Genomic DNA, 21,741 nt, shown 5'->3' on the forward strand with positions numbered 1-21,741 from the left:
TGCCTGGCACTATTCTAAACACCCTACTATGTATATTAACTCATTTAATCCTCACAACAACTTTATGAGGCAGGTGACAGTATTATTACCAAAAGGAGAAAAACCAAGGTTCAGAGGTGCTGGGGTAATCCTTGCCAAATATTACACAGCCACTAAATGATAGACCCAGGTTCGAACTCAGCAAGACTGGGTCCAGAACCCAGTAGCCTTTTGTCAATACTCAAAGGCCTGGATAGAGAACCACCTTTCATTCTTCCTTCCAATAGTGTACCAGGACGGAGAGGACTTGGTGTTATTAACACTCGTAGCCTTAGCGAGTTACTAGAAACGCATGCTATCATCAGGAAGTAAATCCAGGAACGTTTCTGCAAAAAAACAAGTCTAATACAGCCCACCCACAGAGATGCCATAGTGATGGAGAAGGAAATATTACATCATCATAAGGCCCACAAGAGCTACCTCCAGAAATAGCTCTGGACTATAGGTATGGGCCTGGGAAAACAGATGTAGAAGAATATATGTTCAAGACTATTGGCTTCCCATACTAATGGGATATTCCTCTAGAAATCATAGGCTCTAGTTTCAGCCTCTACTGACCTGTGTCATCTCAGACAAATATCACTAAAATACACTGTGTTTTTAGTTTCTCCAACTTTTAAAATGTGAAGACTTGCATTCTAATGCCAAGGGTTTGTCCTGACGATACAATGAAAATTGGCAATGAAAGCACTTTGAAATAAAATCACTATGTTCCGTAAGCCAATTATTCCTTATGAATGTCTTTAATAAGCTCTCTTGATTGTAAGATTCAACATTCTATATACCTAACTCTGAACATTATGTTAGACTTAACATTATCTTTTTCACATAGCATGTCAATCTCAAAATAAAATTCTCCTGCTGTGACCTTCAGGTCCACATTTGTTTCACTTGAACAAAATCAAGTTCATTGCTATTCTCAGGCTATAATGAAAATTAAGGCTATTTCTGTTTCCTTCACATGCTCCATAATTACACAATTAGAATTAGGATTTCTATTATTGGAATTTTGCTAAAGTACACTTAATTTGACTGCTAAAATGCATGGTACCGCAAAGGTAGGATTTGCATTATGAAAATCATAAAAAGCAATACTTAAGAAAACTTGAAACAAAACTCCTTCACTGGACTGTCAAGAGAGAGTGGGTACTCACGTTTCCTTTGACCACATAATTAGAATCATTCTTGATGTCTCTGGCTAGACCAAAATCACAAATCTTTGTGATTCGACCATGAGTAAGGAGGATATTTCTGGCTGCCAGGTCTCTATGAATACACTATTAGGAGAATGGGAGACAAAAGAAAACCATTTACATTTATTTTAAACTTTTAAAGAGTGAAAGCTATGTTTAATACTAGAATGCTGCTTATGTCATACAGTGCCAATACTTTTGCTTTACGTTTAAACTATTCAGTGCACCAAAAATAAATATCTAGATTACACTTTGAATGATGTTCAAATTTGTGTTTCACATTGTTAGGACCTTAATTACTATAATCACTTTCAAAACCAACTTGAATAAATGCTTCTTTTTTTCCTTAGGACTACTTTCATTCATAGGAAAATACATTATAAATAGTCGCATCATTTTTTTAAACGGAAAACTCAATTTACATGCTTCTCTTTGAATGTCCTTTTAAAGAGTTTCTAAAATGTCTACAACTTCAATTTGATACCTCCTAAGGACAAAGGGAAGAGGCTCTTTATTTCAGCCATTCTATATCCTCTTTTAGTTTGGTAATTGTTTGGAAATGTCACCAATGATACTTAAGGGTAGGTTCTGTAACCTCATTCTATTCTGCTTGTCCCATTTCCTAAGGAATTCCTCTCACCCTTCCAGAGACCATGTTCCTTGTTTTGGTTCCATCATTCTCTTCCCACCCCCAACCTTCTGATCAAATGTTTATTGCTCTCTCTTGATTCCTTACTCCCCTGCACTTTGTAAACCATACGTGCAATATTTGAGGTCTAACTTCAAAAAGACCCAAGTATATGCTTCACCGAGCACTGCAACTACATGAGTTACCGCTTCCTTTGGCTGATAAAATAATTATCTCTTTATTTTCTAAGAGCAGCTCCTATATCCTAAAAGCCAAGTTTTAAATGAATTCATTGCATATAAAAAAAATATATTCATAGAAAGCTCATTTAGACAGGCTTGCACTTTAAAGCTTATAAATGAGAACATGAATTCCGAAGAGACAGCAGTTAGAACATGAAGAAACTGTATTTCCTCTGCTTTTGGTTACCACATTTCAAATGACACTCTGCCTTCTAACTATGGCTCTAAAATGCCCCTTGGGGGCCATGGGGGCAAGGAGAAGACTCTTCTGAGAATCACCCCCACTTACATTCTTTGAGGCAAGGAATGCCATGCCCTTTGCCACCTGGTAAGAAAAGCTCAACAAGTCCTCCAGGTCTAGGGCCAACTCATCATCTTCCATGATGGCAGGAGTCATGTCTCTTTCTATGTATGAACCTGTTAGGAGGAGAAGGGATTTTCCTAGCAATTAGTACCTTCAAGATAAGGAGAGTAAAAGACAGTGACAACAATACCTCCAAGGGCTGGGAATCAAGGAACTGATGTGAACTTGCAGGCAAATCACCTCCCCAGTGTTAAGGACAGGTAGGTACTGAATCACAAAGCTAATATTCCCAATCCTGGGCTAAGTTACTAAATCTTCAGGGAAGAAGAACAGTGGATGAATACAAAAGTCTCATATTTTTTATATGCAAAATATGTATGTGATATATTTTGATATGCATGTTATCATATATGCAGTAAGATGCTCAGATACAATAACACATGCCCTGACCCCAAATATCCACTTGCAACCCTTAACTGCCATTGACCACTGGCATTGCCACTGGATCCTATGGCAATGGATCCTATCCTCAAGGAAAACCGGTCACTACAGGAATGGTGTTAGATTCCACAGTGGTATGAGAAACCCTCTGTCAATGAAGTTGTTTTTATTGCTTGATAGGTACTCACCTATTCTTGCAGATCTCCTTTTGTCTGCCTTGGTTGGTACAACATAAGAAACTCCGGGTTTCATGTCCATGTACTCATTTGTACTATCACTGCTGGGAGAGATGAAACATCCATCAAATCATGATTAAATAAAATGGGAAATGGGGGAGCACACAGGGCCAGGCTCTATCTCCCCATCCCTTTTTGAACATAAGAGGCTGCTTTTATTTAAAGAAAGCGTTGCCAAGTTTCAATGAGGAAAAATCTTGTTCAGTAAGATATGAGTTTTTAATATTCAACATTCGGGTCCAATCCCCAGGAATTAGATGGCCTTTTTTTGTGTTCAACTGTAGATGGAACTCAGGTCAGAAATTTCCCATCTCTTGACACCAGGGATTTAATGAGAAGCAGAGAACCAAAACCATTATCCCACATTACTTCCAACTCTCTAAATTAGCCTCAAGAGAGACAAGATGAAAGAGACAAAGAACCAGAGCTTCTGAGATGTGTTATTAGTGGGGGAAGACAGAGATCGCTAACATACAGCAACTGATGGGAGAAGGTTTAAAAAAACCAAGTTTGGTTCAGATAAACACCAATAATTTGGATGATTTTCTGAACCATCTGGACCTCTTGAATCTGCAACATTTGGCTGGAGAGTCTTCAAGATTTCTAGTACTTCCTGCTTCTGATTAGCATAGAAACACCATGACAACAATCTCCTTCAGAGTGTGCTGGTGGTTCCAATCCCATATGGGATCCCAAAGCACAAAAAACACAAACAGGACTGAACAATTTAGGCCATTACTTCAGAAAGTTAAAAAATATATAAGGGGCCAAGGTTTTAGAAAAAAGGCAAAGTGGCTCATTTATTCATATAAAGAGGATGTGTGCTACAGAAACTAACAAAAGATGGTTTGGTTTATACTGTATTTTACTTCCACTTGTCACTACTCAAAGTTTACAGGATTGAAAAAAGAATTAAAAAGCTTCACCAAGGATTTAAAACTTTAGCCAGAGGTATAGAAAAACACTTTAGGAGGTAACCGCCTATCAACAATATTTACCAAGGTCTCCTTGAGGGCCTGGGGTTAAGTTTAGGAGACAAGTCTTGCCTTCTCAAAATGTAGGGGATATAGTAAATAAAAAGGAAAGAGGAAACCCACCCCACAACTGCAGAAATATAAAGTATAAGGGATTGGGCATGATTACTATGATTTCTGTTGGGCAGGGTGAATCTAGGAAATCTTAAATGGCGGATCTTAACAACACTTGGAAAGAAAAGGCAAGACATGGCACGGAATTCTATTCTGGTTGTAAACTACACCAATTCTCCTTAAAGGAACTTGAAGCCCTTGACACATCATTCAAATTCAGAATGGTGTCAAGGATGAAAGAGATGAAAATAAGGCACACAATTTTTTTAAATGTGCTGGAGTAGTTGTGTCTTTTGAGGGCATGAGTTAAGAAAAGAAAGGGTAAGGTATACAGAAATAATTCAGAGGTAGATGGTGAGAAACCTATGTGCAGAGAGCTGTCTGGAGCTCTTTGCCATTCTGTTAAAGGTTTTAAAGGAATTCACTGTGACAACTTGGCAGCCTTTCCCACTTTCCCTATAAACAGTGTCTCACTGTAAAGATGCATATAGTACCCGACTCAACAGTATAAAGAGAATGACACACAAGAACAGAACGATGATAACAGAAATAGGTACAGAATTCATTCAGTTGAATAGAACTAAAGCTTAGAAAAACACTAAAGATGCATTTTTAAGAATCAACAAAAATTTAAGTTCAACACTATTTGAATCTTTAAAAACACTATTTGAACTTTCTAAACCGTTAATCACATTTAAATGATTTAATAATTCTGATTTTGTACCTCAAAGTACCTCAGGTTCACTTTTTTAAAGAATCAACCTTGATTGTAAACCCTCGTGACTCCATGAACTGCCTGTCAACAGCTATTTATGTAAATCAGTCTTACCAGGAAGACTCCTTTGAATGGAGAAGGTTTTTATAAAGCGCCGCTTCTGCGTGATCTTCCTGCTTTGAGCAAATAAATGAATCACGCTTTCTTCTCAAAAAATTCAGAAGATCACCATAGCAACAATATTCTGTAATGACCAGGGTGGGCCCTATGAGCATTTAAGAAAAGGTTAGAAAAAGGTGAGATATACAGACCATCCAGCCTCCCATAAAAATACCCAAGGGTGATCATGGCCATTCACACTCAGGTTCAAGGCTAAGCCTACTTAGTACAAGTACAATCCTATCTATTAACACTGCTTAGCAAAAAGCAGCAGAGTAACCTTTTTGCCTGAATTTCTAAGTGATTAGGGGCCAGGCGTGACTGCTGGTTTTAGACAGGAGTTATAGCTTTCACCGTTATATTATTATCAAGCTTCCTATATGAATCCTTTGATTCATTTCTGTTTACAATGGGGGCTTCATGCCTCTTGGTAATGTTATTATGGAAATGATGATGACTACACAAAAAAACTGTGGGATAATAGGAAAACCAACCACCAGAACCACCAGCTGAGACTGGGAGGTGGGGGAAACCCTGGAATGACAGGTCATCACCTGTGTTCCAGGGCCTATCTGTCGAACTTTTTTTTTTTTTTTTTTGGTGTTGTGAACGCCTAAAAAACTGTAGCCCTGAAGTTTACAGGCAACTAATTAACTCGGGCAGAAATCTCTCAGGAACAATTCGTGATGTGGTGAAGCAACATTTATGGCAGCTGTTTTAAGAAATTATATAAACCTGTCAACTTGACAGTGGATCTCTCCAGACCTTGAGGAATGGCTCATTTTACACATCTTTGTTCCTTTTGACCAAAATGCCTTCTGGCAACATCACAGAAAGCCTTGATGAGAGGACTAATGACTGCTTCCGAATTGGAAATTTCTTTTTTATAGAACTGAAGTGTTTGCTCATTTGGTGTATATTTGAGGGCTGGAAGGCTTAGAGGCCTATTTTTAATGATGGTATGTACATGAACATTAACACTTTAGTGGCTAAATGTCATCCAGCAAAATATAAAAGCTTACAAGGTAAAAGAAAAGCTTTCTGGAGGAGATGAGACATTCTCGAGATATTCAAGAGGTCAATGTCAGTGAGACATACACGACTGTAACTAGGGTATGTCCTGGGCTGTTCCGCCCCATGATGATAAAACCTGAAATATACATTCTTAAGAACAATAGCTTGGGTGGTGGGGTGCAGGAATCCAGCAAGAGGTTAGCCGCCTGGGTCAAAATCTTGCAAGAAGCTTATAATCAAGCACTGTCAAAAATCATATCAGAATCTCCCATCTTTTGATAATTTGACCCATAACAAGAGTCAGGTTGGGGCTTCCCTAGTGGCACAGTGGTTGAGACTCTGCCTGCTAATGCAGAGGACACGGGTTCGAGCCCTGGTCTGGGAAGATCCCACATGCCGCGGAGCGACTACGCCTGTGAGCCACAACTACTGAGCCTGCGCATCGGGAGCCTGTGTTCCGCAACAAGAGAGGCCACGATAGTGAGAGGCCCGCGCACCGCGATGAAGAACGGCCCCCGCTTGCCGCAAATAGAGAAAGCCCTCGCACAGAAACGAAGACCCAACACAGCCAAAAATAAATAAATTAATTAATTAATTTAAAAAAAAAAAAAAAAAAAAGAGTCAGGTTGGCCATGGCCTTACCTCCAACGGTGCATGCTCCAAGAAGATTCACAATATTCACATGATTACCGAGGTAGCTTAAGACTTTGAGTTCAGACATTAGGGCTTCTCGTTCCGTTAAATGGGCACTTGCTAAAATTAGAAACATCTTATTTTAGCAAAAAACAAATCTGGGGGGTGGGGGCGTGGGATGAACTGGGAGATTGGGATTAACACATATACAGTAATATGTATAAAATAGATAACTAATGAGAACCTGCTGTATAGCACAGGGAATTCTACTTCTCTTCGCCGTACAGTAGAAACTAACGCAACATTGTAAAACAACTATATCCTCCCCCCAAAAAAACAAAAAACAAAGCCAAAAAAAGACAAATCTGAGACACTGACGGTTAGCACGCACAGTAGTTTGCAGGAACTTACGTTTGAGCATCTTCACAGCAACAGTCATGGCCGCATCTGACTTAATTAGGCCGTATGCAGTGGCCTCAACAACTTTCCCGAACGCGCCGGCACCCAAGGTTTTCCCTATAGAAAGGAAGACAAGGAAGTAAGTGGCAATGGTGTGGTGGGACTGAAGGACTATTTGTGTCATTTCAAAACCAACAAAGGATTTGCGACAAATTTGTCTAGATACACTTCCTTAAAGTGTGCTCGATGCCAAATCTGTCAAAGGTGGTGAAATCTCACAAAAAACACTTATTGTTTCAGGTGAAATAAAACAAAGGAAGCTACTGGGGTTCCCTAAAGTCACTGTTATGTGTACACAAAAAGGTTACGTGAAAAGCCCCTGTTGCATACTGACCAAAACTCAGCCTGTTTCTGGGAAACTCCCATTTGTGATCATAAGGAAGTTGCGTTGGGTCTATGTAAACATAATTGTTTCCATTTATCTCCTCAACAACCTTCCACTGTACTTCATACATGGGTTTCTGGTGGAGGGAGAAAGGGAAAGAGGCATCATCTTCTAATGGTTAATGGTTCAGCCATTACAGCGTTCAAGGCAGAGAACAAATAAATGGTTACCTGCAAATATTTGTATGTAAGAATCATCACGATGATACACATCATACCAGCTGCGATCACAAAACCAATCAGCAAAGGCGTGAACAGGGTATGCGCATGGATTTGTTCTAAAATGAAGGAGGAACGTGGAATCACAACCTGTTAGTGGGGTCAGATCTTCACCACGACCACCTTGCCCCCAACTCACCCACCTCCCACCTTACTGCCCATCACGGCAGAAGTCAAACCAGTTGCATCTGAGCTCCTTGCCTTGATTATTATCTTATTCTTGTTATTCAAAGCAATCTTTTAAAATAACAGCTTTAAACCAGAGGACTGTGGAAAAGAGGTTGCAATTTCCATAGCACAAGAATAACGTTACACTGTCAGTGAAAAGCAACATCTCAATGAACTTTGCACTTCAAATTCCTGCCTTGAACTTTAAGGTGTTTCCTTTATGGATATTTTATAGTTTCTTCTTTATGTTTTCCTGATTTTCCAAATTTTCTACATTGCACATTGAGTTTCTTTCACAACCGAGAAAAACACTTTTAAAGTGTTCTTTTCATTGCACTACGTGAAAAAAAACCTATGATAAAGAACAACGTAAGATTCTTCCCCTCGTTACTCAAAAACTGAACAAACACCACTTTCTGGCACTCGTCTTTGCCAACTCAAGAAACAAAAACCGAGCCCTAACAATGTAGGTGTCTAGTTCCTTTGTCTTTGACTTCATACCAATTCATCAATTCATCCACATGGATCATTCAACTTATGTTAGGAGAGCTAGTCACTCATGAATCAAATTTTAAAGATGGTAAAGAAATAGCTCACTAACATGATTTCATAAAAGGTAATGTTAACTTTCTGATATGGTGTCTGGCAATCTGTTAAAATAACTGATTTTAAGTCACAACTTAAATAATTTTTAATTGAATTTAAATCTTTAAATTGCCCTAATTCTGTTTCTGTTTGGATATAAAGTAAGTCTACTTCTCCTATTTTCTTTCTCTACCCCTTTCTAATGGAAACCGTTGGAAATACACAATTAATTTTATATTGATACATATGCACACACATCCATACGTGCACACACACATAAAATACAGATAGTACATGGTTACTGCACACATTTTATTAACAAACTAGCACAGAATGAAACTGAGGAAGTTTGATGACAATCAAATGTGCAATGTGGCTATTACCAGAAATGACATGGCCAGTGATGGAATGGACTTAAAATCATGATTGACATGGCAGGCAGAGCCTAAACATCCCCTTAAATTGGATTAAAAAGAAATATACCTTTGCTGTTACCTTTAAATGCAAAGTTAAAATAGGCAGAACTCTTGCCCACATCGTTGTAAGCCCTGCACTCCACCGTGCCATTGTGCTTAAAGGCGCTGTCATCAATGGAGCTGTAAACCACTAGTTTTCCAAACGGTGACACAGATGAGTTTTGGATCTGCACATCCACTGGCCCAACGGGGACAGAACATCTAGCGGGAAAAAAACAGCAGTGCAGACTTACTCTAGGAAAAAGACTCAATCGATCAAACACATTGGATGTGGCATACTTTTAAAACTAAGTCAGAGGTTTGTAATCAGACATTTCCTTTTACAGCTGAAGAGTGTGATGACGGATGAGCACGCCTGTGGCACCGTGAGCAAGAAAAGCGCTTGGAAAAGAAGAGAGAGGCTTCAGAGTGAGAAGTGCGTTCGAAATCTGCACTCAAACAGATCCTATTCTAGTCTGCTGACTTCCGACTAGTACTTAAACTCTCCAAGGCTCAGTTCCTACAGCCGTAAACTTGGGGTGGTAATACCCATCTTGGATGGTTATCGAAAGGATCAGAGATGAATTCAATAAGACGGTTGGTTCATATCCTGGCACACAGTAGCCTTTTATAAATAAATGGTGAAAGAACGTATGAAGGATTGAAAAGGAGGGGCGTGGAGGAGGAAAGCAGTCAAGTCTATGAGGATGAAGACAGGGTCAGCCGCCAAACACCAGAAGTGAGGACCCTACCAGCTCGAGGTTCCACGGAGGGAGATGGAGATCGTGCCGCTGGGCTGGACTCCAGGTGGCAAAGACTCAGATGACCCTATTTTAAATTATCCCCCCCATATGCCTAGCAATTTTCTATTCCCTTACCTTGCTCTTTACTTTCCCCCTTAGCACTTATTAACACCTGCATATGGTCGTTATTTATTTCATCTTCTGTCCATCTCTGCCCATTAGAATATAAACTCACAAATGGGACTCAGGTGTTTTGTTCACTAGACCCATGTCTGGCCTAGAGGTGGCACTCCATAAATATTTGCTCAACAGATGTCTAAAACTACTGTGGTTGCCTCCCCTGTGGGCATACTTCCCAGGGGTCTTGAACCCCCTATTACTCCCCAAAGAAAACACTCCACTAAAACTCAGCTGAGAACAACAATCTTATGTAACCTCTTCCAACTTGGTGTTGATAAAAAAAGGTCTATTTTGTGAAAAATGAAATTTCTATTATTATCCTGACTATTCGATTGTGACGTTACACTGGCCCGAGTGTAAAATAGCATTTGATGGATAAAAACAGCAATGCTGACCCCGTTTTCATCTTCAGGTAATGTGAAAGGACAATTTAAGGTTTAAGTGTGGATTGTGAGGGAGAGGAAGTTCAATGCCAGATGTGCTCTGCTCAGGGCCTGGGCACCTCAATCAAGGAGAAAACCTTTTTAAAACACATAGCTCCCAAACGCCGTATGTATGTGGTAATTGTGCGATCATTACTTTTTGGTAACTTGGCAATTAACTTCCGAGGTAATTTTTTTCATGATAACTACAGCCACATTTCCCACACATATTACCTCCTGTGTATAGATTGGAAATCTAATTACCCTGTCCTGGAAAATTGCTTTATCTACCTGCAGGGTGGAAATTGCATGATAAATCCAAGAAGATAACCACCAAAATAGAGAAGTCATTCGGTAATCATGTTTCAGCAAACAAAATTCATGTCTACCAAGAAAACTATAGCAATTATGTCCTTTAAAAAGCCACATGGATAGAAAAAAATTAATCAAAACAAAGTTTGGTTTTTTTAAAATCTGAAAACATATTTGAAATTCAAGTGAACTGCAGTCCTTTCCTTATGCATGTTAAGTAGTACCCAAAATAATCATCTCACCTCTGCTCGGTTCCTGGACAAAAATACCAGTCGATGGTGGGCTCTGGGAATCCTGCTGCCACACACTGCAGCATGCCATTCATGAGCCTGTCACGAGTCAGGATTTCTGGCTTTGCTGCAGGAAGAGAGAAGTGGCCTTATGTCAGACTGCCGGAAAACCTCACCAACGCTCACTCCACTCTTTCTGAATCCTCAAAAACTTTCTCGAGGCCGAAGGGGACCCTGAGGAACATCTTGTTCAAAGGGGAGAATCTGAACCAGTGAGTGGAAGGCACAGGGAAGGCAGATGTGAGGGTCTGACCAAGAAAGGCTTTCCTGGTTAGAGCTACCCAGACCCCGTGTGGACTGTCCATCCTGCGGATGCCGGGCTCTCCGAGATCTCCCTGTCCCGGGGATGGCTGAGGTCGCAGGACCACCAAGCAGGGTTTCTGATTCCAGTGAGGGGGAACCTGAAAGATGGCTTCTAATCAGGATTCCAGGATTCCCAACTATCTTAAAGGTAGAAATCCGGTTTAAAGGTTTCCTGCCATCAGGATTTCAAATTATTGAAACTTTCATAGGAATTTCAAGTTATTGCAGGAACTAGCATAGAAGAAATTAGGAGGAGCTACAGGAAAAGAGAAGTACCCCCTCCCCTCAGAAATTTCCCCTTTTTTTCGGGCAGGGGTGTGGAAGGGGTAGTGCAGATAAGGAGCTGAATCACCCTTTTACAGAGAAGCCAAAACGTAAGATGGGCTTTTAACTTCAAACACAAAACAGGAACAGAAAATGAGAAGAGGAAACCAGCTCAAGAGTTTTATTTATACATATGTCTAAACCTGAGTATAATCACTGAAAAAGTAAACTGTATCAGCAGGAATGCTCTAATTTGACATTTCTGTGTAACTATAATAATCAACTGATGTTCAATCAAGGGTGCCCTAAAGCACTGCAAATTCTTGAGATTATTTCTAAAGGGAACGGAAGATGAATTTACATACAGTTGTTCTACTGGTAATATATGTGAAGGATTCTAACCCTTTGAGAATGAGTAAGCTCCACCGTAAGCACCTGATGGGCAGGGATGGTGATGTGCTCATCCTGCATCCCTGGTACAGCATCGCGTGTGCCGACGCCAAGCATGAGCACAGAGCTACAGGCGGCCGCGTGCGGCAGACAGACCTGCACCCCAGCTCCGACACTTAGAGATTCTCTGCCTTCCACCAAGTCTCCTCGGGTGTCCAGTGGGAATAACCAGAGTACCTATTTCATAGGGATGCTGTGACAACTAAATGAGATGGCGCACACAAAGAACCAAGAATGATTCACAGAGACGAAACAATAAATGTATTAATTACTAATTTATTAGTTATTCATTTATTCAGTTATTCTTTTCTATTCAGAGTACCCATCCTCCTTGGTTAATCAAGTTTGCTACCAATTAGGTTAACTGTATTTGCCACTCTAAATATTCTCTTCAATATCTAAAAACTGCTTCAAGATAGCATGATAACGTGTGTGTTTTAACCCGATGCACTGGGAATTTGACATTGATTATGTTGCAACTGACAGGAAAAATATACGTGGTCAGAGGAAAAGACTGACAGATCAGAAGCTTATTTCCTCGAAGGAAGGAAATAAGCTGAGAAATGACATCTTTGTAGAACAACCTCTCAGCACCTCACCTCCTTGCAGGCAAATGGCCTGGCAGGGATCACAGTGTCTGCATGCATGGCACACCCACCTGTCATTCAACCTGCTGATGCGCAGGCCATTTGGCTAATACACACAAAAGAGCAACACTCCAAAAGCAGTCTCAAGGTAGGGGCATCCTTGAGAGTTTGGATCCACTGCCAGCTTTCACAAATAGAGCAAGAAGACAAGCCATCGTCTTGCGAAAGCATCCATCTGGCAAGTTTCATTTAATTATCATGGGCAACTGTGTGATCGGGCTGGAAAGTAGGACGTAACACAGAAAGCAGTGGAACTTTAGGAGAATGCTATTTGCTGAAGACTGCAGGCACCATACGGCAGGTCTCTCTGGACTCAATTCAAGTGTCACCTTCTTTTCCAAGCCATCCTCAACTCTCCAAAGCCAAGCTGGATAGTCTCGCCTCCCTACACCTGAAGCCCTTTAGAGCACCTGACGCGCTTACACGATATCCTGGCGTGCCTCCTCCGTCAGACTGTATGTTCTCAAGGGCAAGGACCACGTCTCACTGACTGTACCTCTGACTCCTAGCAGAGTCTGACCTATGGCAGACATACAGGAAGAGCTGTTGAATGATTAAGTCCCCCCAGAGGAACAAGCCCCTCATATTCCAAAGGAATTCAATTAGAGTCACAAAAAGGGATCTGGAAGAACAGCCTAATGGTGATTTTCCTGTGTAGGGGCAGGATTTACACTATTTTTGCAATAGTGGGCCATGACATAAGAAATCCACACATATCCCTGGCTGTGTGATTTTTTTTTTTGCATACTGAGATTAATGATGAGAGGGGAAAGTCTGCACATAGACAGTAAAGATAACTGGATAGGACTCAAATGGGAATCAAGTTCATAAGACAGATTCTCCTCATACCAACCTTCCTTTTGTCATTCAGTCTTCCTAACGCTACATGATGGACTTTTAGTGGAATTAAATACTACTCAGCATGGGGGAAAGGGCTGAAAGGATGTCTCATGATGTTCACAGTGGTTATCTCTGAGTAGCAGGGTTATGGATAGTTTCTATTTCATTCTTTTGACTTAGTTTCTAATTTTTTTTCTTTTTTACAGTGAACACATAGTTAATAACAAACCTATAAGACATTTTTTAATTAAAAAAATTGGAACAGCTGAAAATTACATAATCAATTGCATTTAGCTTTGGTTACAAGTGCTCTGAGATCCAAGCCTTCCAGCATGACACCTGGTAGCAGTTATACAACGGCCAGGGCTGGCAAAAGGTATGTCTGGCTGACCTACTTGTTCCTGTGTGCTGGTTAATTAGGCAGATTTTTAAGCTATTATCCCAACCTAACCTAAGGCTAATAGAGCAGCTTTTGTCCTGTTGGACCTTAGGCTGGCAAACCAAGCTCAGAGGGCTCCTCAAACTTCAGTGTGTATTTGAAGCATGAGGAGACGAGGTTAAAATGCACATTACCGGGCCCCACCTCCAGAGATTTAATAAGTTGAGCATCTGACCCAGCAAAGGGCTTTTTTAGAGAATCTTCAAGGGACCCTATCAGGGCCGGGACTAGAGTGAGGCAAGAAAAGCACCTAAGGCGAGGAATTTAAGAAGGTTCTCACCCTCTAGGTCTTGCAAATACAGGTTGGCACCCTGAGTGAGCACCTCCTTAAATTTGGCAACCTAGGCATCTCTCCTGCCTCATCCTAATTCCAGCCCTGTCCCTAATGTTGGGGACAAGAGACCTCATTCTGAAAAGGCTAAATTACATGAGTACAGTTTGGGCTGTACATGGCAAGTTGCCCTACAAAAAAATGTTTAATGCATAAAGAATGAGCTAGGTATAATTCTGATTCCTAAAAATGAAAATCTGGGCTCATCTGCATTTTGTAAGTGCCTCAACGCACCGTCTAAGGCATTAAATATACATTTTGCTTTTAAAGACACATAACTCCCTGCAATTCTCCAGGTTAAATCTGAGCTGTGTTTTCTTAGATATTCTGCAATCAGCAGTATACCAAATGACACATTCCTTAATTCCTCCCAAGTTGGAGGTTTAGATAAGCCTAAGAGGTGTATAAGCTATGTATTTCCCGTGGAGATAAAAATTAGCCTTGTCTCCTTTCAAAGCATTGTGGACCTCAGTCATCTGGCGTCTCCAACAACACTGATCAGCTCGTAGGCAGATTTCAGAGTGCTTATAACTCTTCTGAGAATTTACTGCTCACACAATTAAAAATCCCAACCATTTGCTGACTTACCCCACAGATATGTGATCTTACAAAATATTCCTTTTCACCAACATCATGTCCATACGGAAGGCAAGAACAAATCGAATTTTAAAGAACACAGCACAGATAACAAGAGGTGGGATGGGGGGGTGGGAAGCACTGAGTATAGTTCTTGGCTCAACTTAACTACCTCCACCAACTCCCGCTACAAATGCGCATCTGCCCACACTCTCTAATCAGCAAAGAACACAGACTTAAGTGTCCATACAACAAAAGACAAAATGAAGAGGGATCTTATGGTTGAGTATGTTTTTACAATTGTAGGTCCCATGATATTTAATGGCAATACAGCAATGCTTGGTAACAATTTGTCACTCTCCTGGTTTGGCTCTGAGTCAAATCTACATTCCTGCCATAATATCGTTATAATAAAGGAATTTCAATCAACTAAAATAGAAGTATTAAAAAAACTCAGGTTAACTTTTACTTATAAAAGGAATATCATACTTTTTTAATACTTAAAAAAAAAATCCCCAGAACAGATATTTTGAAAATACATTTTGAATACAAACTATTATATATAAAATGGATAAACAACAAGGTCCTATAAGGGAACTATATTCAATATCCTGTAATAAACCATAATGGAAAAGAATACGAAGAAGAATATACGTACTATATATGTATGCACAACTCAATCACTTTGCTGTACACCAGAAACACAACATTGTAAATCAATTATACTTCAATAAAAAAAAAAATTAAAGAAAATACATTTTGTTTTATACATTCTTAAAGATATCCAGCAACTGGCGTATGGGTACTTTAATAGAAATTTGTTTAACAAACGAAACAAAACTTCAACTATAGTGTCCTACATCCAGTTCTGTTTAGCAGAGTGTCTATCATTTAAAATAAAAAAAAAATCATTCTCCTACTGAAGTGATGTCCTAAATGAAAGGTATGCAAACTTTTAATGTAAAAGGTGAAACAGTAAATATTTTACATTTTAGAGGCCATAGGTCTCTCACAAATACTCGATTCTGCCACAAACATAGCCATAGACATGTAAGCAAATGTGCAAGGCTGTGTTCCAATAAGATTTTATTCACGCACACTGAAATTTGACTTTTATTTTCACATCTCACAAATCTTCTGGTTTTTTTTTTTTCCAACCATTCCTACCACCCACCGGTCACCTCAAAGAAAGAAAGAAAGAAATTCTCAGCTTATGGGCCATTCAAAAACAGGATACTTGTCAAATCTGGCCAGAGGGCTATAGTTTGCCAATCCTTATTCTAAACAGCCATCAAAAAAGATCTCCCTATCCTGAAAGTTAGCTTTAAAAAAAATGATGAAACTACTTGGAGAAAGCCTTCCTCAGCCAGAATCACTGCGCCCAATTTACAGGAGCACCATCGCTGGGTGACCTAGACAGGGAGGGGGAATGTGTACACATATCACAATGCAACCCTCCCTGCTGCCAAGGAGTGCAGGCATGTGATAAAGTGTTATTTTTCTACTCTGTATGAGTAGTGAATTCAATTTGCCACATAATTCAGAAGTGGAAGAGAAGGGTTACTGACACAATGCCCATGGAAAGATTATGTACCTATTCTTGGATTAATTTAAATTTCCACTACATTATAGATGACGCTGTATACATTTGTAACTGAAGGGGGCTAATTTGTTGTAAGAACACATGTGGCTCAACTGGGAAGGAAATTTCCATAGAGCAGAAGTTCCACTAATATGAAAGGGACTACTCATGTTATTTTTACAAAAGTATATCCCAAGTCCAGGGTCAATTCTAGCTGAAGCTTACATGGTTCCAAACCTAAACCTCTTCTCCTGCTTTTCCACCATAAACATGAAATAATGGCCAGACCACACCAAAAAGGGGCCTAACGATCTAGATGGGTTACCCTGTCCTCCAACTGGTTCAGCATTTCAACAGATCTCCAAATTACCAACAGACCCCACCAGACCAACTTTCTAATGAGACATGAAAGAAAAATGATACCAACACATTTCCTAAATTTTGTCAAAATATAAGAGAATCAAACTCTAAAGTAGGTTGCCATGATATTCCTTTTTTCTTCCAATGTAAATGTCTATAGCAATTCTTGCATCCACAGAGATCCTCTTCATAAGGAGAAGGAGATATTAAAGTGTCACATCAAAAACAACACTCATAACTCCCAAGCAGTTTAAGAACAAAAACTCATTTCAAGTTCAGGAAAAGAAAATAAAAACAGACTTCAGATACTGTCAAGTATCTCAAATTACCTATACAAAAATTAATGTAGAAAGATAAGAAACTATTTTTATATAGATTAACTACTAAGAAGATCTGAAAATTATTCCTTAATTTGGAACTGTCCTGCAAGCCAGCACAGTGTATCTTCCGTGACATATGTTCGAGACATAGGAGCACGAAAGATGACAGACGATAACCTTATCAACTTCCAGGCACTTAGCTGAGGTCGCTCATTTGAGATTAAACAAGATAATTATAAACTTTAAATAACCATTTGGTTGGTTTCTTTAAAAACTCAGTCACATCATTTCAGAGTCCCACCCTCACACACCACAATGTCTCAAAACGGTATCAGATACAGGTTAAAGAAATTATGAAATAGCCATGCAATGAGATTACCAAGGCAATACTGTAGAAGAAATATTATGGCATGGAAGGTTGCTTACAATGCATTCACTGCTCAGCACCAAAACACACAAGGTTAGCAAAAGAACCTCATTCTTGTTCCCCCGCCCCGCAAAAAAAAAAAAAAAAAGGTTTTAAAAATGGTCTGTAAAGATATATATGAGATATATTAGCACTGGTAATCCATAACATGTAAATAAACTTCAAAAGGTACAATTAAAACTTGTTTGATTCTTATTTTTGCCTATTTGTATTTTCAAGTTATCCTATCCTTCACATAACATTTTTATAATAAGAAAAAATTGTTTTAACCTAAAAACACATGTATACAAATGTTTGCACAAACCAGGCTACATTCTGGTTACTGTGGCAGCCTTACAGCAAACTCTCAAAAGCAAGTAAATAAATCAGAGAAAGGAGGTCTATTTAGCACTAGCTTTATTTAATGTTGAAGAATTCCAGTAATTTAGTATAGGAGTAGGTCTGTCTAATAGAATCCACCGAGTAGGAAAAAAGAAAAGAAGAAACAGAAAAACACTGAACAACAAAGCTTCTCAAGTAAAACTTGATAAGTGTGTTAGCAGTTAAGTCTTAAAATTTTAGCCTCTAACGCACGTATGGTTTGGACACCCAAATGTTTGGAAGGCCCTATCATCTTTAAAAAATGGAAATAGAAAGGCTAACAGGTTAAGAGGTAGGAAAACATTTCCACCTTCCCAAAAGGCGAAGTCCTAGTAACTTTGTTCTCTTGACTCATGAGGATCTGGAAAGGTGCCCCAAACCCCCAAACTGGCACGGCCACCACGGGTATTATTTTACCCTGGATAAAGTCACTGAAACTTCCAGCCAGGTGGATGACCCAGATGGCTGGCTGGCGGACTGTCCAAAGCCATCTAGCTACACGGCTGTCCTGTTAGGTCTACCCTCACCTACGGCAAATAGTGGGTTGCGCATGTGCTTTATTTGCACGGTGTTGCACTTAGGATGGCTTCTCCCTGGAAGAAGGATAGTTTAGCTATCCATAACTGGATTTAACTATGACCAAAAATAAAAAATACATAAAAAGCGGCTCAGATTCTGTAGATGTGGTCAAAGGGAAACATTCCCATGAAGAAGCCTCGTTCTGGATGATTTATTACTTTGACTGTTTGGGTATATTGTATGATCTATAAATAATCGCTTACACCAGACAGGATGTTAATTATATGATGCCGTGGTTTAGAAATAATACATTATTTAGCATTTCCTTAAATTGTTTCAACCCCGTTAACACTCTGCCATAAATGGAGGGAAATCGGTGATTTTGAGAATTAATTTGGTGTAGAGTTCAGCAGTTGTTTGGATATCCAATCGAGCTTAACATTACGTGTGTTCCGTGTAATCCCAAAGATGAAAGGCAAGCCCTTTCATTCTCTAGACCTTACTTGCCCTGATGGCCTTCCTGTACCACCACCTGAGTACCACCATACTCTTCACTCAACTGATAGGTCTGTCATTAAAGGATAGACCTTTGAGATTGGAGAGGGATCTATTTATGGCTCCCGGATTATCATTTGTTACAAATTTTAAATTCATAATACTGATCTGGAAATGCTACCAGATAACATTTTATAATGCTACTAGTGTCATTTTAAGTTACTGGCCAATCAAAACCATAATGAGATATCTCCTCACACCTGACGGCATGGCTATTACCGAAAAGACAAAAGAAAACAAGTGTTGGCGACGATGTGGAGAAAGAGAACTCTTGTATCCTGTTGGTGGGAACGTAAATTGGTATAACCATTATGGAAAACAGTATGGACGTTTCTCGAGAAATAGAACTACCATGTGATCCATCAATCCTACTTCTGGGTATAAATTCAAAGGAAACAAAACTATTATCTCGAAGGATATCAGTACTCCCACGTTCACTGCAGTAACATTCACAACAGCCGAGGTATGGAAACAACCTAAATTTCTTTCAGTGGATGAATGAGGAAAGAAAATGTGGTATGTGTCTGTGAGTGTGTGTGTGTGTGTGTGTGTGTGTGTGTGTGTGTGTTAGAGGAGAGAGAGAGGAGCCAAGTGGAAAATCAGGGTTAAAATACGTGTTCGGCCTTTTATTTGTCCTGGATCTGATAAAAACCTTTACTGCATGACATTTATCATAACCAAAGAGACCATAGGTTTCTAATCCATTATCACAGGCTACCTACAGAATCTTGGTGGTGTCACTTTTTCTAACATTTGCAGGAATTTTGGAAAGAGTAGTGCCTATTAAGAAAGCACTTTTGGGTAGTTTTACAGTTCTTAGAACTCTATTTTCCTCCCAATTTTGATCTGAAAGGGAAACAAATGGTCATTTTCACCGAAGATATCAAACTTCTTTTTAGAACTAAGAATCTGATTTCTGAATACATCTTCAATAAGCAAGTCAAGAGTAATTACAGTAATGCAAGTTCAATGCAAAGAATCACTGATTTTTTTGTTTCATTTTTTGGCCATTATAAACCACCTTTAATGTCAGGGAGCCTACTTACCAGACCCACGTAAATCATGGCTTGTTAGAGAAGTTAAAAACAGTATTAAAACATTTTCAAGTTTAACATGTACATATTTTTCTCTTAAAGGCTCCCACATAAGTGATTAAAACACAAACACACACACACACACACACACACACACACACACACACACACGCACAATATCCTCAAATCTACACATGGAATTTTCAAAACAAATGGATTCTTCAACCACCAAACATTTAACTATTCAAAATCAAGGATCTTCCTGAGCATTTCTCATAGCTGAATCTATTAAGCAATTATGCATTCCCGTCCTGAGTGAAAGTAGCCTGAATTTCTACACTAATAGCATGCATTTATTATTCTGATTTTTATTCATTCTAGTTTTTGCAGAGCACAATTCCTTTCACCCTTGGGGCTAAGCTTATTTACAGAATAAAACATGCAGCAGATCTGCATATGTATTTGGCTCAGCTAAAATGGTATGTCAAAATAGACACAACTGGTCCAAGTTTAAATTTTAAAACTATTTTTAGCTTTTGATTTTAAATTTAACATTAAAAAAAAAATCTTGCCCCATGATACATCAACTAGAATTTTTTTTTCAATCCAAAAAATAAAGTTAACAAAGAAATTAGCTAACTATATCTGTGAAGAGCAATTGGGACATACTTCATAAGAAACAGATAAAAGATTCACACAAAAATGCTACCTCTGTCAAAGCATTTGGAGATCAAGAAATCCAGCGTGTTAGGTAAGTGAAACAAATGCCTTTATAGTCAGCTTAGTGTTTGTAATAAACTGACATCAATGCAGAGACTCCCTGAAGAGCTTAACCTACGAGGGCAGACACTACACACCCTCATCCGTGTGCCCAGTGCCATGAAGCAGGAGCTCAGTACGTGCTGGGAGGTATTTGCGACCCGGGCCCCAGAATATACAACAGAAAAGGCCTCCTGCACTAACAGGGAATCCAAGAAAGGATCATTTGGGACAGTTCAGGCCATTTCCTCTCTAGTTTCAAACAGCCGTGAATTCACCAGCAGAGGTCATTAACACCGATCCTATCGGATGGCAAATTAGGCTGGTAAGTAAAAAGGTAGCAATTTTGTCACCCTGAGAAAAGTAAGGCTGACTTCAGAGATGTCTTTCTAAGGTCAGTGATTCATGACTGACTGGCAGACCACACACACGGGCAAACGGAAGCAGGAAAAGGGAGGAAAGAGACAGATCTTAATGCACCCCGGACCTTGAAGCCAGGGAAAGAGAAATGCAAATGACACAATTTTATAAAATTCCCAACTACTAAGCTTCTCAAAGTGAGGCCTGTCGAGTAGGCCATGTCCATGATCTACTGGTACTGGTCCACAGGACCTAAGCATAGAAACCGAGACTAAGCATTTAGAAGGAGCAATTTGACTTAATTGTATCTGTTGAATCTAATAATAAAAAAATCCATTCTTGGGATTTTATATATCTTTGTTCTTTTCCATCTCACTTTCCTAGTGACTGGTTCTTTCTGTATTTTATAAGAAGTATTGATCCAGAAGGAACTGGAAATTAAAAATACAAAAGGTCCTTTACCACAGACAGTTTAAGCAGCACTGCCCTAGAACACCCTAAATAAAGTTTTGTATGGACAGTACAGATACGATGCTCGCAAGGATATTGATTTACCTGCAATCATCTCTTCAACTACTTGAACGGTAAGCAGGTAGTTTTGCCCATGTGTAATACACTAAACTCTTCTGATGAACATCTGAATTAATCTAGAGATATCTGAATTGCAGGCCAATGAGATACCATATAATCAAAACTGTTCCCAGGA

At 39.4% G+C, this 21,741-nt stretch overlaps 1 protein-coding gene across 4 annotated transcripts in view; it reads right to left on the reverse strand.

Moving 5' to 3' along the window:
• The window catches only part of KIT (KIT proto-oncogene, receptor tyrosine kinase), an 84,894-nt gene that overhangs the window by 6,777 nt on the left and 56,376 nt on the right, over window positions 1–21,741 (reverse strand). For 2 of the 4 annotated variants that reach the window (XM_082462238.1, XM_082462237.1), the window contains exons 8-17: window positions 10,862–10,976; window positions 9,003–9,184; window positions 7,707–7,813; window positions 7,486–7,612; window positions 7,104–7,208; window positions 6,702–6,812; window positions 5,001–5,151; window positions 3,036–3,127; window positions 2,392–2,519; window positions 1,194–1,316 (exon numbers count right to left, since the gene is read on the reverse strand). In XM_082462238.1, coding sequence (XP_082318364.1) covers window positions 1,194–1,316; window positions 2,392–2,519; window positions 3,036–3,127; window positions 5,001–5,151; window positions 6,702–6,812; window positions 7,104–7,208; window positions 7,486–7,612; window positions 7,707–7,813; window positions 9,003–9,184; window positions 10,862–10,976 — 1,241 coding nt within the window. Of the gene's footprint in view, window positions 1–1,193; window positions 1,317–2,391; window positions 2,520–3,035; window positions 3,128–5,000; window positions 5,152–6,701; window positions 6,813–7,103; window positions 7,209–7,485; window positions 7,613–7,706; window positions 7,814–8,990; window positions 9,185–10,861; window positions 10,977–21,741 lie in introns of all 4 variants that reach the window. The other 2 variants (XM_082462236.1, XM_082462235.1) reach the window with 1 other exon arrangement.

The sequence above is a fragment of the Balaenoptera physalus genome (assembly GCF_965194825.1).
Source record: "Balaenoptera physalus genome assembly, chromosome: 5".
Lineage (NCBI taxonomy): Eukaryota > Metazoa > Chordata > Mammalia > Artiodactyla > Balaenopteridae > Balaenoptera > Balaenoptera physalus.